The sequence below is a fragment of the Rhea americana genome, unplaced genomic scaffold (assembly GCF_003343005.1).
Source record: "Rhea americana isolate MKP2758 unplaced genomic scaffold, rheAme1 scaffold_4, whole genome shotgun sequence".
In the NCBI taxonomy this organism is placed as follows: Eukaryota; Metazoa; Chordata; class Aves; order Rheiformes; family Rheidae; genus Rhea; species Rhea americana.
This window is the reverse complement of record NW_028186534.1, coordinates 5,485,243-5,502,732: the sequence shown is the minus strand read 5'-3', so window position 1 is coordinate 5,502,732 and position 17,490 is coordinate 5,485,243. Positions and strand designations below refer to the sequence as shown.

At 40.2% G+C, this 17,490-nt stretch overlaps 1 protein-coding gene across 2 annotated transcripts in view; it reads right to left on the bottom strand.

The window, feature by feature from the left end:
- Positions 1–12,137, bottom strand: part of SLC9A8 (solute carrier family 9 member A8) — a 32,732-nt gene extending 20,595 nt beyond the window's left edge. For both annotated transcript variants that reach the window (XM_085314034.1, XM_085314035.1), the window contains exons 1-4: positions 12,040–12,137; positions 11,359–11,537; positions 6,679–6,759; positions 815–873 (exon numbers count right to left, since the gene is read on the bottom strand). In XM_085314034.1, coding sequence (XP_085170160.1) covers positions 815–873; positions 6,679–6,759; positions 11,359–11,537; positions 12,040–12,047 — 327 coding nt within the window. In that variant the 5' untranslated portion in view covers positions 12,048–12,137. The remainder of the gene's footprint in view (positions 1–814; positions 874–6,678; positions 6,760–11,358; positions 11,538–12,039) is intronic.
- Between the last annotated feature and the right edge of the window lie 5,353 nt (positions 12,138–17,490).

The following is a 17,490-nucleotide window of genomic DNA, read 5'->3' as shown; positions in this document are numbered from 1 at the left end:
CAAATATCTAACTCTGCAAAGCACAGGGCACCAGGACAAGGACAATCTTCTGCACTACTTTGCCTCTATTTTCTGCTTTATAAAAAGCTTGTGTCATGTTGTCAGTGTCTCAGACAGAGTGGAAAACACATATCTACAAAGATKCATTTCTACAGTCTTTGTGGAAGAAACCCTGGAGTACCCAAGAAGCATGTCAGGCTGAATGGACTGGTTTGTGAACCATTCATTCTTAGCACTATAATTTGTTRGAGTTTCAAAGTCGTGCTGAAAATAGTAAGTAAATTAAAAACAAAATCTTTTGAAATTTAGCACAGTCATTCTGAAGAAGTGTTCCTCTTTTCCTCTACGAAACTTCTGTTAACATCCCCAGGTAAAACATGGAATTTACAACTATATCAAAACATATTGTCTCTACGAAAAYACCTACAGAATTAACTCTAAAAGGAGAAGCAGGTCAAAATATGTTAATATAGTCAAGAAATACACAAGACAAAGAACTGAAATGCTTATTTTTTCATATAACTGCTCCCACAATGCAAAATGCCCAGTTAATCTTTTAACATAAATCTAATGGGAACAGATTTGGTACCAAGCAAAAGATTATTGGGGAAAACTACTATGTAGAAAAGATTCAGTAGGATCAGGACCTCAAATACTTGGTTGTACTATTATTATTATTAAAAAAAATCCAAAATTTGGCATAGAGTATATATGTTTTCAGAAATTACATCCAAAGAAATCAGTATTATGAATGGTCTTATTTTAAACAACTAAAGATTGCTCTAGAACTAAAAATGAATTGCTTCAATCTTACCTTCCAGTTAGCCAGCTTCTGAGCCTCTATGATTTTTATAAAAGCTCCCATGAGGATACCTAGGAGAGAACGAGATAATATTCTTAAAGTATTACCCACAAAACAGACAGACAGMCTCTCAGTCAATAGGGTCGTAAAAGTGAAAACAAGACAAAACATGAAGCAGTAAGTCTTCTATTCCTAAATTACARTAACACAGAAGTGGTTAAGTGGAAACTTAAGACAATTTCCAATATACTTCAAAAATAAAAAGCTTCCCTACACTAAAAAAATGTCATTTGACATATCTAAATACTGAACACACGCATCAAGAGTGCTATGCTCACTGTTCAAAAAGGCTTTTCATTCAAGCTGCATTCAAATGAAATTCTGCTTTTCTTTCTAAAGAATCATAAGTTATGAGAGAGAGATGCCTTGACAGCACAAAAGCATCACATCCCTTCAATGYTATTTGCAATATTAACACGGTCTAAGTGAAATCAAAGACGTCCTGCACAAAAGTGAATTTTACCTCAAAGAAATCGTAACACCAGCAATGAAATAGGGGATAAATTCCACTCAGAGTGGAGACAGTGACAGAATTATTTCTCAAGTGGATTACTCATATTTTAAGACATTTAGAAATACTAATTTGAGTATAAAGTAATTTTAGCGAAAGTGTTGCAAGCTCAATGGCTAGAGTTCATAGTGCTCTTTACTTCCACCCATCTTCAAAGAGATAAGACAGAAAACTCCAAATTAACAGAAAGTCAAAAATATAATCCATAGCTGGTCACTAACTGCTTTCAAGGAGTAATGAGGAATTTATCATTAATCAGATTCCAGATCTATATTTCTGTATAGTTGTTCTTTATTATTTACAGAATAAAGGCTTAACAGTCAAATGCTGGTATGCAAAAGTGAAAATACACCGAAGGRAAGGTAAAAAGTGGCCAAGAAGCTTAAAGCGTGATCTCCTGCAACTCAACTATTTTTTGTTCTGTCATACTGTAGCTATCAAAAGAGTCTTACAAATAGGATCACATGAATTACTCCTGACGGATGTGTCATACACACAAGGTTGCATGAGGCTTAAGTCTTCTTTCATGCAGAACTATGTGAAGGCATCTGTACCAGAGGATAGAAATAACTGCCTCGTGAAACAGTTTATATGGAAAAGAAGAACAAAATGTTAAAGAGGGAACATCAAAGGTCTGCTGTTCTTTGACGGAGGATGGAACCCAGACACAGATGCTCACATGCCATATAAACACAGATCTCAATACTAACACAGAGGCTTCCCATTCTGGGATGTAAGCAGTGTCAGAAGCCAAGGACTAGAACATTTCTATTTTTTCAGAGCAGCAACATCATCTTCAACTGATACAGACGCTACTTGTATCACTAACAAGAAGTTTATGTGAAAAAAAGCATAGCCCACAAATCTGAAAGCACAAACTTCAGGTAGTGTCCTTTCCATACAAACTTTCAGTAGCTGATGAATTAGCATTGAGAGTCCTCACATAAAACAGTGCTTAGGGAGGATCTGAAGGAAAAGACACCCTCCCTACACTCTCTTCCTCAGAAGTGCCTAAGCACATAATTACCCTAAATACGAGTTATGCACTTTAAGAAATGGGTATCTCATCCCTGTGGATCTTGTTGATTATGATCAATTATTGGGAGAGAATTCGAAGTGGGAAGAGCACAGAAACCCACATATTTTCACACTGAGGATTCTGCCTCAGATGCCTTTTTTCTCCAGCTGTTCTATAAGTACGAACACTATAATTCTGCACAAATACTGTATCACTTTTCTTAACATTATTAATATAGGAAGGCCTGTAACCTGGGTAGGAAAGATGCTATATAATTAGGCATACATACAAACAGCACACACAGGCAGCTGCAGGCAAGAGGGCTAGACTATACACAGAGGTAACACGAATCTGTCACAGACAGGTGTGGGTGACAATCTATGTCAATTCAATCTTCTCTTTAGGGTACTATGAGTAAAAGTGAATAATGGAGCATAGGAGAACTAGAGAGAAAGCAAATTTGCCTAATCCTTTAAGATGCTTGCATCTGATGATAGCAGAGTTTACAGTCCTGCAGAAATCTAATGTTGCTTATAAGGAAAACAAGGATCTTTGAAAAGCCTACAAAACTCTAAGTCAGCAGTGTGCAATATTTCTGGTTGTTTGGGCCATACAGTTGCTTATGGAGTCAAGGTCTGAGGATCTCTCTTCCTGCCACTCTCCTCTTAAGGGCTATTTCTTTAGCACTTTTCATATCAAGATAAGGAAAAAAAAAATCTGAAAGAATTGCTTCTACGTAGCAGCCCGCTCCAGGAACTCTGGCCTCTTCCCTGCTCAGATTTCTGGCACAATCAAACTAATACTGTATTCTCTGTGGCTTTTTCCAGAAGGACTTTTAGAAATTGGACCCTGAATAGGCCAAGTATGGCCTGAGGCTTCAGGCTGGGCATCCACACCCTACAGGTTCAAGATACTTGAGTAAGTGCCTTGTCTCAAAGACCTCCCCCGCCTTTGTGTGTGTGTGTGTGTGTGTGTGTGTGTGTGTGTGTGTGTGTGTGTGTGTGTGTGTGTGTGTGTGTGTGTGTGTGTGTGTGTAGCAGAAGACAAAGAGCTAATCACAAGCTGACTCAAGCAACTGTGTCATGGCAATGGGAGATCCCTTGAGTAGAACTAGGGTTGCAGCTAATATACTTATTTGTTCTAATCAAGCATTTTGATTTTATCTAGGCCAGAAAAACAGTGTTATCGGTTGTCTCAGCACCTATAATTTGCTCAGAGAATTGTTTATTAGTTTTGTCTGACTGGGAAATTCAAATGATGGAGCTTACTACCTGAAACCATGGAAATCAAATATCTCCTGCAAATATTTTTAATTAGTTTTCATTCCTTGTTCATTTCTTAAGCTTAATGCCTTTGTGTATTATTTGTCAAACATTGCGATCTCTCGCATTCCAACGTAAAACCCAACCATTTTTAAATACCAATAGCTACAGTTGGGAGTAAGATACTAATGAGATGATTGTGTTGATTCCTTGTTGGCTTATCATCCAAAATAAGAAATCATCTGTAATTTTACATGCATATAAGATGACTTTTTCTGACACATACGGATGATTATCTTTTCACCTTGGGGGGGGGCTTAGTATTTATTATACGATACAATCTGCTTTTACAAATTAATTGTACAGTTACAACAATATGATAAAACCAACATAAGCATATAATACACTGAGATAGCAAAATCTTTATTTTGATGAAAACCTGGTACCTCTAAGACAGTTCTGTTAGACAGTTATGAAAATTTACACATCTGAGCAAAAAAAAAACYACTTATTTCTGTCATGCAAATTAAAGTATTAGGGGTTTATCATAGTAAAGTAAGATGTGGTTACACATTTATTTTTTAAATAACTGTAGCACTTTTTAAAAAGTTCATTGTTTGAAATATATTAATTTCAGAGCAAACAAACAGAATCACCTACTCCACCTTCAACTGCAGTTTAAGCTAATCTGTTTTATATTATACTGAAGTAAATTGTGGTTACACAATCAACTGTATCTCAGTTAAGAGAGTAGTAACAAACTGTTGGGAAAATAACTCAAGCTGGTTGATCTGCTTCAGAAGTTTACATGCAACTTTGATTTTACTTTCTCAGTTAATATAAATCTTGGAAAGTTATTCTATATCTGATACCAAAATCTGCAACACAGAGCTGAATGACAACAAGCACACAGTTTTCGCTATCATTCACTGGAGTGAAGATCATTCGTTACTGAGTATAACCAATATATCAGAATAACAGATTATCAGAATAACCAATTTATTCCTGCATTATTGTTAGATTCCCAGAACATATATGAAATTCAGCCCATGCACAGGGATAGAATAGGGACACACCAGTAGTGCAATGAAGGAAGAAAGAATAATATGATGGACTGGACTGTATTTTTTAATGATCCTATCTTCGAGTGACAGATGGAATTTACTTTTGATATTAAAAGTCAAATGAACAACAATATAAATATTTGTAAGGCAACAACAGAGGGTAAAAGAAAAGGACGAGCCTGAATTATACAACTCACACCTTTCTATACTACAAGTTATTTCTAGCTGCATGCTATGCACAACAGGATTACTAAACCATGATTACTCTWAGGGCAGTCATGAAGAAAAGCTGCACAAAAGAATACATCACTGTGAGGGCTTACGAGGAGCAGAATGAAACTTGGATGCTGATTTTACAACCTCTCCTGTGCACCTTGGCAAACTACTACTCTTTTATTACTAGATTAATGAAAGCATTTTCCTTTCAGCTGGTTCCATCTGTTAAATCAGGAAGATCTGTTCAGCATTTTTATCAAGGGGCTAAATGGAAAGTTAAGTCAGTAACAGTTAATCTAAGCATCACTCCCTTGAAAACTTTATAGCAAGTTTCTTAATATAAACAACATTTATTTTTCCAGAGAAAATTTTTTCTAGCAATCATTCTACACCAACCAAATCCAAGTAACTTTTAAGGACTAAGATCAAAATATGGTCTTACGGAATGCACTCCCTCCCTTTCCACCAGAAAAGTAACATACCCTAGACATTGTAAAACACAGGCTTGTGTGTAGCATAACCAATCGGAGGAGAAAGAGTCATAAAATCATACTTATCTGCTCTGCTGTCATATTTATTAGCCCTCAATAACTGCCTGAAAACATTTGTTTAATTTACAAGTCAAAATAGAACACACCTCACTTCTGGCACTGCTGGCAGAACTGGATACTTGAAACTCAAGCTGTTCTCTTGCAGCTGTGTAGATCATTACCAGTAACAGAGGTTCACTGACCAGCAATTAGCTGGCAATTCCAGYGATTATACAGATGCCATACCTTGTCAACAGAGCTGACAGTAGTTTAAATATGACTGAGTCAATAAACYAAACAAATAAGGCTTCAGTGATGCAGGACATCTGTTAGCCCTGTTGTGAGTGGGTATAACACTGTCTTGACTTTATTGGAATTGATATCATCCAGTCCAGTCTGGGAAACAGAATACAGCTATGCAGTGGGTCACACTGAAAACTGAACTGCATAAGTTTGTCAGATGCTTCCTATGCAAAAATACCAGAGATGTATTGCTGCTACTTACTGCAAATTTTCGCAGCACTGATAGCCCTAGCAAGAAAACTTAGCAATTTCATGAATAGGCTTTTGTTGGGACAGCAGTACAGAACTCAGTGGCATAGCTAAAATCCTTGCCCTGCTGCTGAGATGCCAAGAACAAGAAACAGAAAGAGAAGAATATCTGTGCCTGAGCTGCTCTCTGCAACCCTCCGCAGAAGCAGTGATCTGAGCTGGCCAAACCTCTCAGATCAGCACTGCCTAGTAGGTGGCTTGGAGCAGAATCAAAGGGAAAATAGGGTAAGAAAATCCAAAATTATGCCAACAAGACTAAGCAATATACTGCTGCATTTTAGTGATTTTAAATTTAGACTAGTTATTTAATCACAATGGTAACCAGCTTGATTAGAAGCCAAATTAACCCCTTTCACCTGGATTTTGTGTCTTACAGTGCAGATGCATGAGTAGATGCAGTTGTCACAGTATCAAGGCAGTGACATCACTATCTTGCCTCTACTTGACATTTAACTGGTCTCCATGCAAACACTTATATCTTGATTTGTTTTCCATTAATTTAATTCTGTAAGTTAGTTATTTTCCTCTCTTTAAATTGTATTCAGTTTGCAGCATCTTTCTAGTGATGCCTAACACACAACAGAGCATTACTTCAAGCAAAAAATAAGACTACCGAGAGCCTCAATTAATACAAATTCAGTATAAAAATGTCATGTTACTCACCTAAAGAAACAACAGCCACACTCTCTGGTAAAAAATGAAGTCTGTATTTTATCAGTAAATGCACCAATATGATGCAGATAGCTGTGAGGAAAAATAAAACAACAGTAGAAGAAAACTGTTAAAAGATCATAAAATAAGCTTCTAAGCAGTATTTCTAAAATATACATAACAACATTTTCCTAATGATTTACCAAGAACCCACAAAAGAAAATAACCAAATTTTATGTTCCTCTCACTGAAGTACTTAAATGAATCTCTAAATGACCTAAAACAACCAAGATTAAATTTGGAACTTAAATTTGTGTTCTAAAAATACTAGTACTACTACCTTTAGAGCTTAACTCTCCTTAAAATAAAATTTTCTCTGAACAGTATCTATGAAAAATGACATTCATACAGAATATACTATTTTAATAACTTTTTCTGTAAGCATTTTCATATTTTTGATAGAAAATATATACACACATGTAAACATTGCTGCAATTAAAATTTCAAAGCTACACTTTCACATCTGATCTCCTTTGAGCAGATGGGCTTAATCCAAATGGACAATCACAGAACCATAGAAAAAGTTTACATTGGRAAGGATCTGTGGAGCTCATCTCGTCCAACTTCATGCTCAAAGCAGTCCTAATTTTAAAGTTAAAGAAGTGGCTAGGGGCCTTGTCCACTCAAATTTTGAAAATCTCCAAAGATCAAGATGTCATAACCTATCTCGGCCCCAGTTCCAGTGCTTAAACACCCTCATGGTGAAGAATTTTCTCCTTCTATACAATCTACATTTCCTCTGTTGCAACTTGACTGCTGCTTCTTATTCCTTTTGTGCACTTCTGAGAAAAGTTTTACTCCAWATTCTTTATAGCTTCTACTTAGTAGAGTAGGAGGTTGCAGGATGACTAAAGCTTTAAATATCCTGATTTTCAGAAACAGATCAGCCAAACTGCTGTCTAAATCAGTAGAAACTTTATTGCTGAACATCACTGAAAATTAAACCAGGAAGGGCAAAAGACCAACGCTGCTCTAGAAAAATACAAAACAGATTTAGCTGAAGTTAAGAAAATAAGAATTTAAATCTCATGAGACATTTATTCTTTTTTAAATTTTTTCTTTTTTTACTGTGGCAATGCATTTCAAAATAAAAATGAAGGTTAGAATAATCTCTAAATCCCTTTGCAGCCCTTTTGCCAATGGTAAAGGCAAATTACACAGGATTTCTAGCAGATCTGGATATCACCAGTGGATACAGTTGGAAGACATCATTTGATTGTTTTATAACCATTGCAGACTGCAAACATTGCTAGAACAATCAAATAATTCTGGATTACTATGTTCCAAACAAATTTGATATAGGATCTGAATGTTGAATCTACCAGCACTATCTCATTTTAGTCTAGCTCAACAAAGGGTTGAACAAGGAAAGTTAAGGATGGCATAACACTGGCCTGCATGTCTGTAATATATGGATTTGACTCAATGTGCTAGGAAATCATCTGTCAGTCACCTGGAATATTAACTGTATTACTGCTCACATTTCACCAGAGAACAAACAACGTCTAAGCAGAATCAACAGCATTTTATACAGTGGAATCAAGTTGTGGCCTGTTAATCTCAGTATACTTTTTACAACTGTAGTATTTGACAAACCTAGTCATAATTGCAATAGGAATCTTCATTCTCTTTACTTCATGCCTTTTAAGTGCCTGCAGCTTTCATCCAATTTACACTGTGGGCATTACAGTGCCAGACCTAAACTGCACCAGCACACATTTTGAACTTAGGAATGAACAAGCTTCTCTGAACTGCTCCGAAGTGATTTGGTTTAGCAGTTCCTTCTAATTACTAAAATGCAAAGTCCTTTGCAGCTGGTTCAGAGCAGCACTTTCAATTTACAGTCTGAAGGGTGCAAAATGGCCCACAAGTAATTCTGAGCATTGACAGTTTTTTGGTTCACTACACCTGTGAACCACAGGGCTCTACAACATGATCTGCATTAACAATTCAGAAACAAAGTACAAACCTCATAATACAAATATTACTTTTTGTTGGCCTACTCTCCCATACCATGCTAAGGAATGGGTATTTTGCACTGATGCCTATATTTGCCCACTTGTTATCTCACACACCCAGCTCGTACACAGCATGCTTAGCATTTAGGTGCACATGGATGTCGTGATAGACTTATCAACATAGCAAGGACTCTTAAAATACACAGTAACATCTGCTCAATTACTGGCATGTCATTTGTTCAGGGTCAAAACTGTGCATTCTGAGTGATGAGCAGGGATAGCTCAGTTTAGGAAGACTGGCAGGGCTCCCTTCCCCACACGTTCATCCCATTTCCACTCCACTGGTCTTTATGATGTTGATCAACCAGCTCCCAAATCACTRAAGTTTACAGATCAATACTTTAATGCACACTTAAACTGCTGATTACTTTAAAGTGCTGTATTAAGAGACTGCAGCAGTTCAGAAGCTGTCTAACAAGCAACCCAGGCTTTGGGCTGCCAGCCCAGACAGACTATTGGAGCAACAACCTCCTGAAGTTATCCTAAACAAAGTTTTTTCACTTGTAAATCAGTACCATTAAGTTTTGTATCAAATTCCAGCCTGTGAAACCCAATTAACATTCATCCAATAAGGACATATGAAATTACCATAGTAACAGCATTCACTAGCGTTCTTTGGGACAGACCCATAGAGGCAYCTGGATACTACAGATACCCAATGAACTCCAAAGGCAAGCACCAACATGCTTTCTGTCCAGCAGTTACGAACACCAGTTCCTTTCTACTAGCTTTTGATTACAACCATAGCCTAAGAGGTAATTCTCACCACTAGAAACATTATGACAGCCTACTACACTCTTTAGCTAATTTTCCACTTATTCCCTGTGTAAGGGGGTCAGTTTGTATCTGGCAACATATCATCCATTCCAGATACTTGCATGTCAGGAGCACACTGATCAGTCAAAAGGCTGGAAAAAAACAGTGCTCTGAACAGGCTAAAAGATCATCTATGTTACCTCCCTCAAGGAAGAGAGGATTAAAAGCAGATAACAGCAGGGAAATCATGGATCACACAGACTTAACAGAATGTATGTCTTTTTGGCCCAATGGGCTGTTGAAGCTCAAGTGGTGCTTGAACAGATTAACAGGCCACAGAACACATGCTATTTTAGGCATTTTAAAATAGAGGCTTGCCTGCAACACTTAGCTCTGGACAGATCAGCTTCTGGGCTCATTCTAGTGTAGAACATTTTTAAAAGCCATKTTACAGCTCAAAACATTCGAATTAAAAAGCATTATAGACAGATTGCTTTTCACCTCTCCTAAACCCTTAAAACAGAGRCTCTAAATAGGAATAATTATAACAATTAGCTTCTAGGCTGGTTTTACTTTATTCAAAAAAATTACACTTTCCTGAGAATGATCCTATCAGGCTGGTATATAGTCTAATCAAAAACAGAGTCTAGAACACAGCCTGAAATCAAGCTCTGTTCTTAAGTCCTAGGAATACAAATTTACCATGAATAGCTTTTTTAAAATCATGACACACATATATTCAGAAATTTTATTTTAATCTTAGTCTTCTGATCTACTGTACTTTGATCTTTCTTTTGTATTGGTTCAAATTCTAATACGCAATTGGCCCCTGGGAAAATATTAACCCTCTCTGAAGAAAAATGGATCTTTCAGAAAAATGCAGAAGCTTTCTATTCCTTGCTGAATTTAATATCAGTTATTTATAGCAGACAAAACTGATTTTTTTTAAAACTCAAACAGATTTACAAAAGTTTCTGCATTGCTGTCAACTCTATGCCTATTGTTTTCTCTAAATGATACTGGTAAGAGCAACCATTTAGAAAATTAGGTGATCTATCTTTCTCAAAGGAGATGCTCTCAGTGCAGCTTTGGAGGAACCAAGCATGCACATGCACGCACACGCACACACACAGACAAACCTTTAACCCTCCACAGAATTTTTGTTATTGTTACAGTTTTGACCACAGAATTGTTCAAAGCAAATGGTAAGAGTTAACTATATTCTATTAAAGAAATATGGCAGCCTTAACTTACAGAAAAGTTGRGTGTACAACTGCCATTTGAAACATCTATTTATGTAAAAGATGTGCGTTAATAATTATGGCAATTTGCATATTGAGTTATTATTATACTCATGTACATAGGAAAAATTAACAGAAAAGTTAAGAAGAGCGAGAACAAATACCGAACTTTAGTACTGTGCATGTAAGTCAACTGTCTTCTCTTATTTCTTTTAACAAATATCTGAATACTGCGCAGAAGTGCTGGAAGTAGTTAAATTGACCTCTCTTTAGTAATCTCCTCAGAGATAGATGCAAGCACCACAAAGCTTTCTGATAGTGTCTTTTTCATAAGCAAACCCACTGTGTACTTGTTAAGGAACGTAACGCCAATTAAATGTGTAGTTTGCACTTTAAGATCTAGGTAAAAAGGTCTGCATACGTCCTCAGCTTTCCACATGTTTTGGATCATTCAGGTAGTAATATACCCAACTCTTCTCCTTATGCCTGTACAGCACTCTGTTCCACAGACAAATAGAGGAAAAATAAAATACTGTATTTTTTAAAAAATAACCTATATATTCAGTAACAGAGTATACTTAACACTGGTTAAAAGACATTTTCAGTTCATCATTCACCTAATACAAGAAGACTAAAAAAAATAGTCATGCCACTAGACTGCTCCTCTTGCTGTGCTTGGACTCCAGTTTGAACTGGTAAGATGGGTTTAGCAGGTGTAGGAACCACAAGTTTGGTAGTAGCAGCAAGCGTAGTGTGGAGGGTGGCATTGAAGACTTCATGGGTGACATTTGCAGATCTGTCAGAATAATGCAATACATCATTATATTGGGTAGGAGCAACAGAACACAGCGTTAGCCTACCAAAGGCCGTTAAACCGCACAAAACAAGCCCAACATACTGAATCGCTTCTAAGGACAAACACGTTCAGGTTGCTTTTAAGAAGTGGTCTCTAACTACAGGCAAACAGGAGAAGCTCAGACTCGTGCAGTCAGTTTTCGCGGCGCCCTTGCGCTCTCTGTGGGCCCCAGCGGCCCGCCCTGCGGCCTGGGACGCGGGCCGACACCGCGAGGGGACGGGACGGGACGGACGAGCCCGGTGCGGCCGTCCCGCCCAACGCGCCTGCGGGGCCAGCGCCACCACACCGGCTCTGCGCACAGCCCCCTGCCCAGGGCGGCTCGGCGGGCCGCCCCGGGCAGCGGGGCGCGGCGCCGGGCGGGGACGAGGGGAGGGCCCCCCTCAGCGCGGCCGGGGCCCGCCCGCCCGCTCACACCCCGCGGCCCGGCCGCCGTTACACTCACTCCGCCATCTTGTCGGCCGCCTCGCGTGAGACCTCTACCGCGCTCCGACCGGGAACCGGCAAACGCGGCCACTTCCGGGACTCCCCGCCGACGCTCTGCAAGCCGACCGGCAACTCTATGATAGGGAAACAGACGTCATTCGTAGGGGCGAGAGCGCGCATGCGTGTCGGACGGCCGCTCGCTCCGGGCGTGTTGCTGCGGACACGACCGCGTGATTGGAGGGCGGGGTGTCACGTGACAGCGGGGCGGATGGGCGTGTGCCGGGTCGGAAGCGGGCTGTCGGTTGCGTAGCGACGGCTCTGTCGTCACGGGTCCGCGCTGCGGCCGGCCGTGTCCGTCCGCGCGCGGCCGAGCGGCGCCCTGCGGCCCCCCGGGGAGTCCGGCCGCGGGGGGACACGCGTGGGGCCTACCCCGCGGCCCCCATCACCTGGCCGCTCCTTGTCCCTCAGCCACCATCACCCGGCGGCTCCTTTCCCCTCAGCCGCCATGAYCCGTGGCTTCTTGTCCGCCACCTGCCATCACCAGGGGCCGTGTGTRACCCCGTGTTCCTACACCGAGACCCACTTTATTTTGGCTGGGGTTATCACTTCGGAAGGAAGGTTGAAAATCTGAGTACAGTGACTACAAATATATGTTGACACATCATGACAAAATCTCCAGTGCCTGAAAGCAGTAAATGGAGCCTGGTTTTGGAAATAAGACGTTTTCAGCCCATTTCAGTTTGTAGCTCCCTAAATGTTTTCCACTCTAGCTGCAGAGCCGGGGTAAATGCATGGTAGTAGGTGAACAGCTTATTCACYGTCAACTTTCACTGCTCAGCCAGAGATTGAGAATCATGACCTTACAGCAGAGAGAAGCAATGCCAAATTAGTATTTATCAGGTTACCATCAAGCTGAATCAGAAAGCCACTTCCTCAAAATCTGTTGCAGAATGCACTTTACGTAAAATAGGGTTTGGCTGTCAGTCTTACACTGTAAGCTTCAAATTCTGGCACAGACAGCTGCATAGATCACAGATCTTGGGTCTTTAAGCTCTCCTGTGCATCATTTCATACCTGGAAATTGGGATTAAGTAGCACCTAGTTGACAAAGGCAGTCATGAGGAGACATCACAGACATCAAATCTGTGAATGTCTGAGACGCTGGGAGGATAGGCACTATATAAACACCTTAACTAGTATAGCAACATCACACGTACCTCTGTTGATTTTTATTTTGACCTCCTCAGGAAGACAGTAAGGTTTGTGCACACAGACACACTGGTTAGTAAAGTTTGGATGCATTTTGAAGGCCCTTTAGAATATCAGCCCCACTTTGATGAAAATGTAATTGTGGATTCATTTCGCAGACACACTGATACTCACGTGATCCGCTTACATGAAAGTGAGTGCGGTTCAAATAGGTACAAGTATGTGTGCGCTTAAAATCTGTTAGATTTTGGATGCAGCTGTTTTCCTCCCTTGTGGTGTAGACAGGGCAGAGGCAGTTTGTCTGGTTTCCTGCAGCCAGACTAAACCCACACCTCTTTCTTTGCTTTCATCTTATGATGTGGGTTTGTGGTGACCTAGATGTTCTTACTACAGTTTTAACCAAGTGTTTGTTTGTTTACATTGGCTAATTCCCTACAATCTTCAATTTGCTAATCCCAATAAGTTGTGTTTGGGTCAGTTTAAGAGTGTGTGGCTTCAGTTTAGGCACATGTGATGTGGAGCACTTAAAACTCACTGATTTCCGTGAAGAATGAAGATGCCACTTTGCAAGGTGGTGCAAGCTGATTTCTAGAAGTGATGTCCACACCTAATTTCTGTCGTAAATTGAGAGTTGTGCCTCCAGCACATCAGAAGCTCAGAGACTCTATGATCTGGGTTTTCATGATGCTCTGGGGTGGAGACTATAGACACCACTTCCTCCATATATAATGAAGCTTGATCCGGATTGTATTACAGTTAAGCTGATAAAACACAGACAACTTCTTCCTTTTCTGTGTAAAAAACAAAAGTCAAAATTTGCTAGTCCTTGGCCAATTTTAGTATTTATGAAGTGCTCCTAATGTACTGTGTCAAAATACCAGAGAGATACGGAGTGTTGCATCAGTACTAGGAGAGACTAGTGCAACTCACTCTGTGTAGGTGGCTGAAACTAGCTGTTCACTGAAAGGCAAATACTAAGTATTTCCTTCAACATCTCCAAAAAGAAATTGGCCTTCTGCAGATTCTCATGTTTTACAGCTCATGATAAATTTCAGGATTTTTCTTTTGCTTTTCTGGGAGTCCACTGAAAATGTAAGAAGGTAAATTATAAAGTGTTGAGGGATAACAGATGGGAAAGTAGCAGAGAAAGGACCACGTGCATTTCTCCTTCATAAAGTATATCTCATGCTCTGGGTCACATGGTAGAAGGTAGCTCTGCTGCTATGCTCTGTTGAGCCAATGCAGCCCAGCCCTCCCCTCTCGGTCCTTAACCCGTCCACCTAGAAAACAGGGAAAAAGTTTGGCTGGAAGAGACTTCTGGAGAACCCAGTCCAACATCCTGCTCAAAGCAGGGCTAACTTCAAAGTTAGAGTGAGTTTCTTAGAGCCTTATCCAGGCTGTCCCTGTGCTGCACCACTTTGAGGGTGTTTTTTCCTTGCTGCACAGTGAACTTTCGTTGTTGCACTTCCTAACTGTTGCCTCTTGTCCTTTCATTGTGCAGCTCRGAGTCTGCCTCCTCTTCTCCCCCCTTCTCCTGTATCTTCTTGTAGTCGTGCCTGGGCTACTCTGAGATAAAGTGAGTAACTGCATCAATCCCCAAGGGCAAAGTTTCTTCAAAGCAAAATCAACAAGTATTGGAAGAGTCATCATAGATCAGGGAAAAGGGCAGGGCTAGAGTCTCGTAACTGACAGCAGTTGTCACAAAACAAAGCAGTGTTCAGCTCTGTGTAAGGGTGGTGGAGAATAAAGAAAATCTTAAAACTATCTTTCCTAGTCATCCACTTGAGTTTTGTTTGGCATAAAAAGTAGATCATCTGGCCTAACAATGAAGGCCAAAAATTTTAGCTCTGTTTTGCTTTCTCTTTGCTTTTTTTTAATGTGGATTTTTTTGGTTTTGGCCTGGAGTTTTGRGGAGTTTTTTTTTGTTCCCTGAATCTTTCAACTGGCATGATCTGGAAGCTCCTCACTTGTTTTGTTTTATTGGCCTTGTAGCTGCCATGTGCTTTTAATAATGAGAGATTAATGTAGAAAGGAGACGACTGCAAATGTAACTCTTTGGGATGTAAACTGACCTTCGCTTCACTTTGCTTGGCTGGTGGCCACGTGAAGGATTCAAGATGGGAAGTGGAAGGGAGGAGGATCGAGTTAGAGCAATGGGAACCTAGAGAAACACCAGCCTGGGACTGAGGCTCAAAAAAGATCTGAAGGAAACAAATAAAGGGCAAAGCGGGAAGGAAGACAAGGGTCCCGAGAACCACCATAGAAGGGGAAGCATCAGAGCAGCTAGAGTGAACTAGGGCCACTGTCAAGTGACTGTATGGGAACAGGCAGCCTTAGACACAGGGAGATGTGGGCGCTTAGCTGGAGTGGTGTCACATGTCCATCAAAATCAAATGTCATCCTTCAAAGCTGCACACCGTGAGTGAAGTAACCACAGGTGATCTCTGTAGTGTTTCSTTCAAGTTATCAGATCAACCCCATTCAAATTATAAAGTATAAAATGTTCTGTATTAGAAAAGGGTGATTTTCATGTCTTCTCTCTGACTCATCAGCAGGAAATACCACTGGTTGCTTGACCTGTTGTTGCCAATAGAAAGAGGTAAATCAAATTTACAGACACTGAGACAGTACTGAACCAAACACCAGTCTCGCATCATTATACAGATAATTTTTATGGACTGAGAGCTTGGTCATAATAGAAAGTAACCATTTTGGCAGGAGGCCTTTCAGCCTACTCTCATTTGTGGTTTTCTGATGCACAGCTAGTGAGCATCTGTTGATTAATGTGTGTGATCAATGTTTCTTTTAATGGATCTAAAGAATTTTGCAGTTGTTTAAGCTCATCTAAGATGATGTGGCTCTAGGTAATAAAATGTTTAGTTTTAATTCTTAAATCAGACAGAGTAGTCGAAATAGATCATTCTGTGGAACACGRGGCAGACACAGACAAGTAAGCGGCCACCTGTAACCTGGAAAATTCTAGGGAAAGGCTCCGATTTGCAGGCACAGGAGTTGGTTCTATCTTACCTGGTTGTATGCGTGGAGGCTGTCGATGCTAAAGAGCAGAGGTATGCCAAATTTACTCTAGGAAAGCTGGTTTTGTAGTTAAGGCAGTCCTTGGCCTTGGAGAGATCTGAGTTTGCCTCATAGATTACCCACAAATGCTGTAATTCTAGGAGGTCAGATAGCAACACTTGCTTTAATTCCTATTCCTGAAGTAGAGATGGCAGTGACCTTCCTCCCGTGATGTTGTGCAGATATGCAGTAACAGAGAGATTGTCAGCAGTTGCAGGGAAAGTAGCAGAGCTTTACCTAGATTTAGTGTAACACTAGTCCCCAAATATTCAGATATGCTACCTGACTTCATTGCTTGGCTTTATAGTAAAAGTAAAATATTTTGCAAGGTGTGGAGGGCATTCAGCTCTAAACTGCTTTGAAGCCAGGTTCTGAGACTGGCGTGGAATATGGTGTAGGCCAAGCAATAARAGGAGTCTGGGGTTTCAAAGACATTGGGTAAAATCAACAATATCAACAACACCAAAATCAGCAGCGGCCTTAAAAAGTCAGTATCTCAAGCCTGCATGTGAGGAAATGCCTATGGTTATGGCAGCAAAGGGCCAACAGCACGTTTGTTGGTTACAAAACACCTACCTTTTGAGGGGCTTCGTGATCGCCTAGGATCGGTCCCACCACAGCTCCTGGGGGTGTTGGCAGGCTAGTGCCAGCAGATGTGAATGCCAGCAAGCTGCACTGTCCTGAAAACAACCTCTGTGCAAAAATATCCTCTCCTCCTACTCCCTTCTCTCTTTATTCCTGCATCTAGTCTGAGATTGAGAAAGAGAAAGCTGATTGTAGTTTAAGAGGAGCAATGAACAATCTTTGTTATCAAACTGAGGACATTTATTTATACAGGCAAAGGCTAAGCATGCCACTAAGAAGGTAGGGAAAGAGACAGCCATGTAATTTACTTGCTTTATTGCTTTTGGGCAGATGGGAAGGATTCTCTTAGGCTGACTGATGAAATGCTGAAAATTGTTTTAAACCCTTCACTGTACAGACTTGGGTTTTTATCTTCTTAATGTGTCTTAATCCATGTATATAGCGTCTTACTCTCTCGATCTCTAGATACATGTAGCAGGCATATAGGTCTGTGCATATGTGCCTATGTATGTATATATATGGGGATACACATGTATTTATTGGTATAAATATAAGTAAATACATATATAGGTAAATTCCAGGCACTAATTCTCAGCAGGTA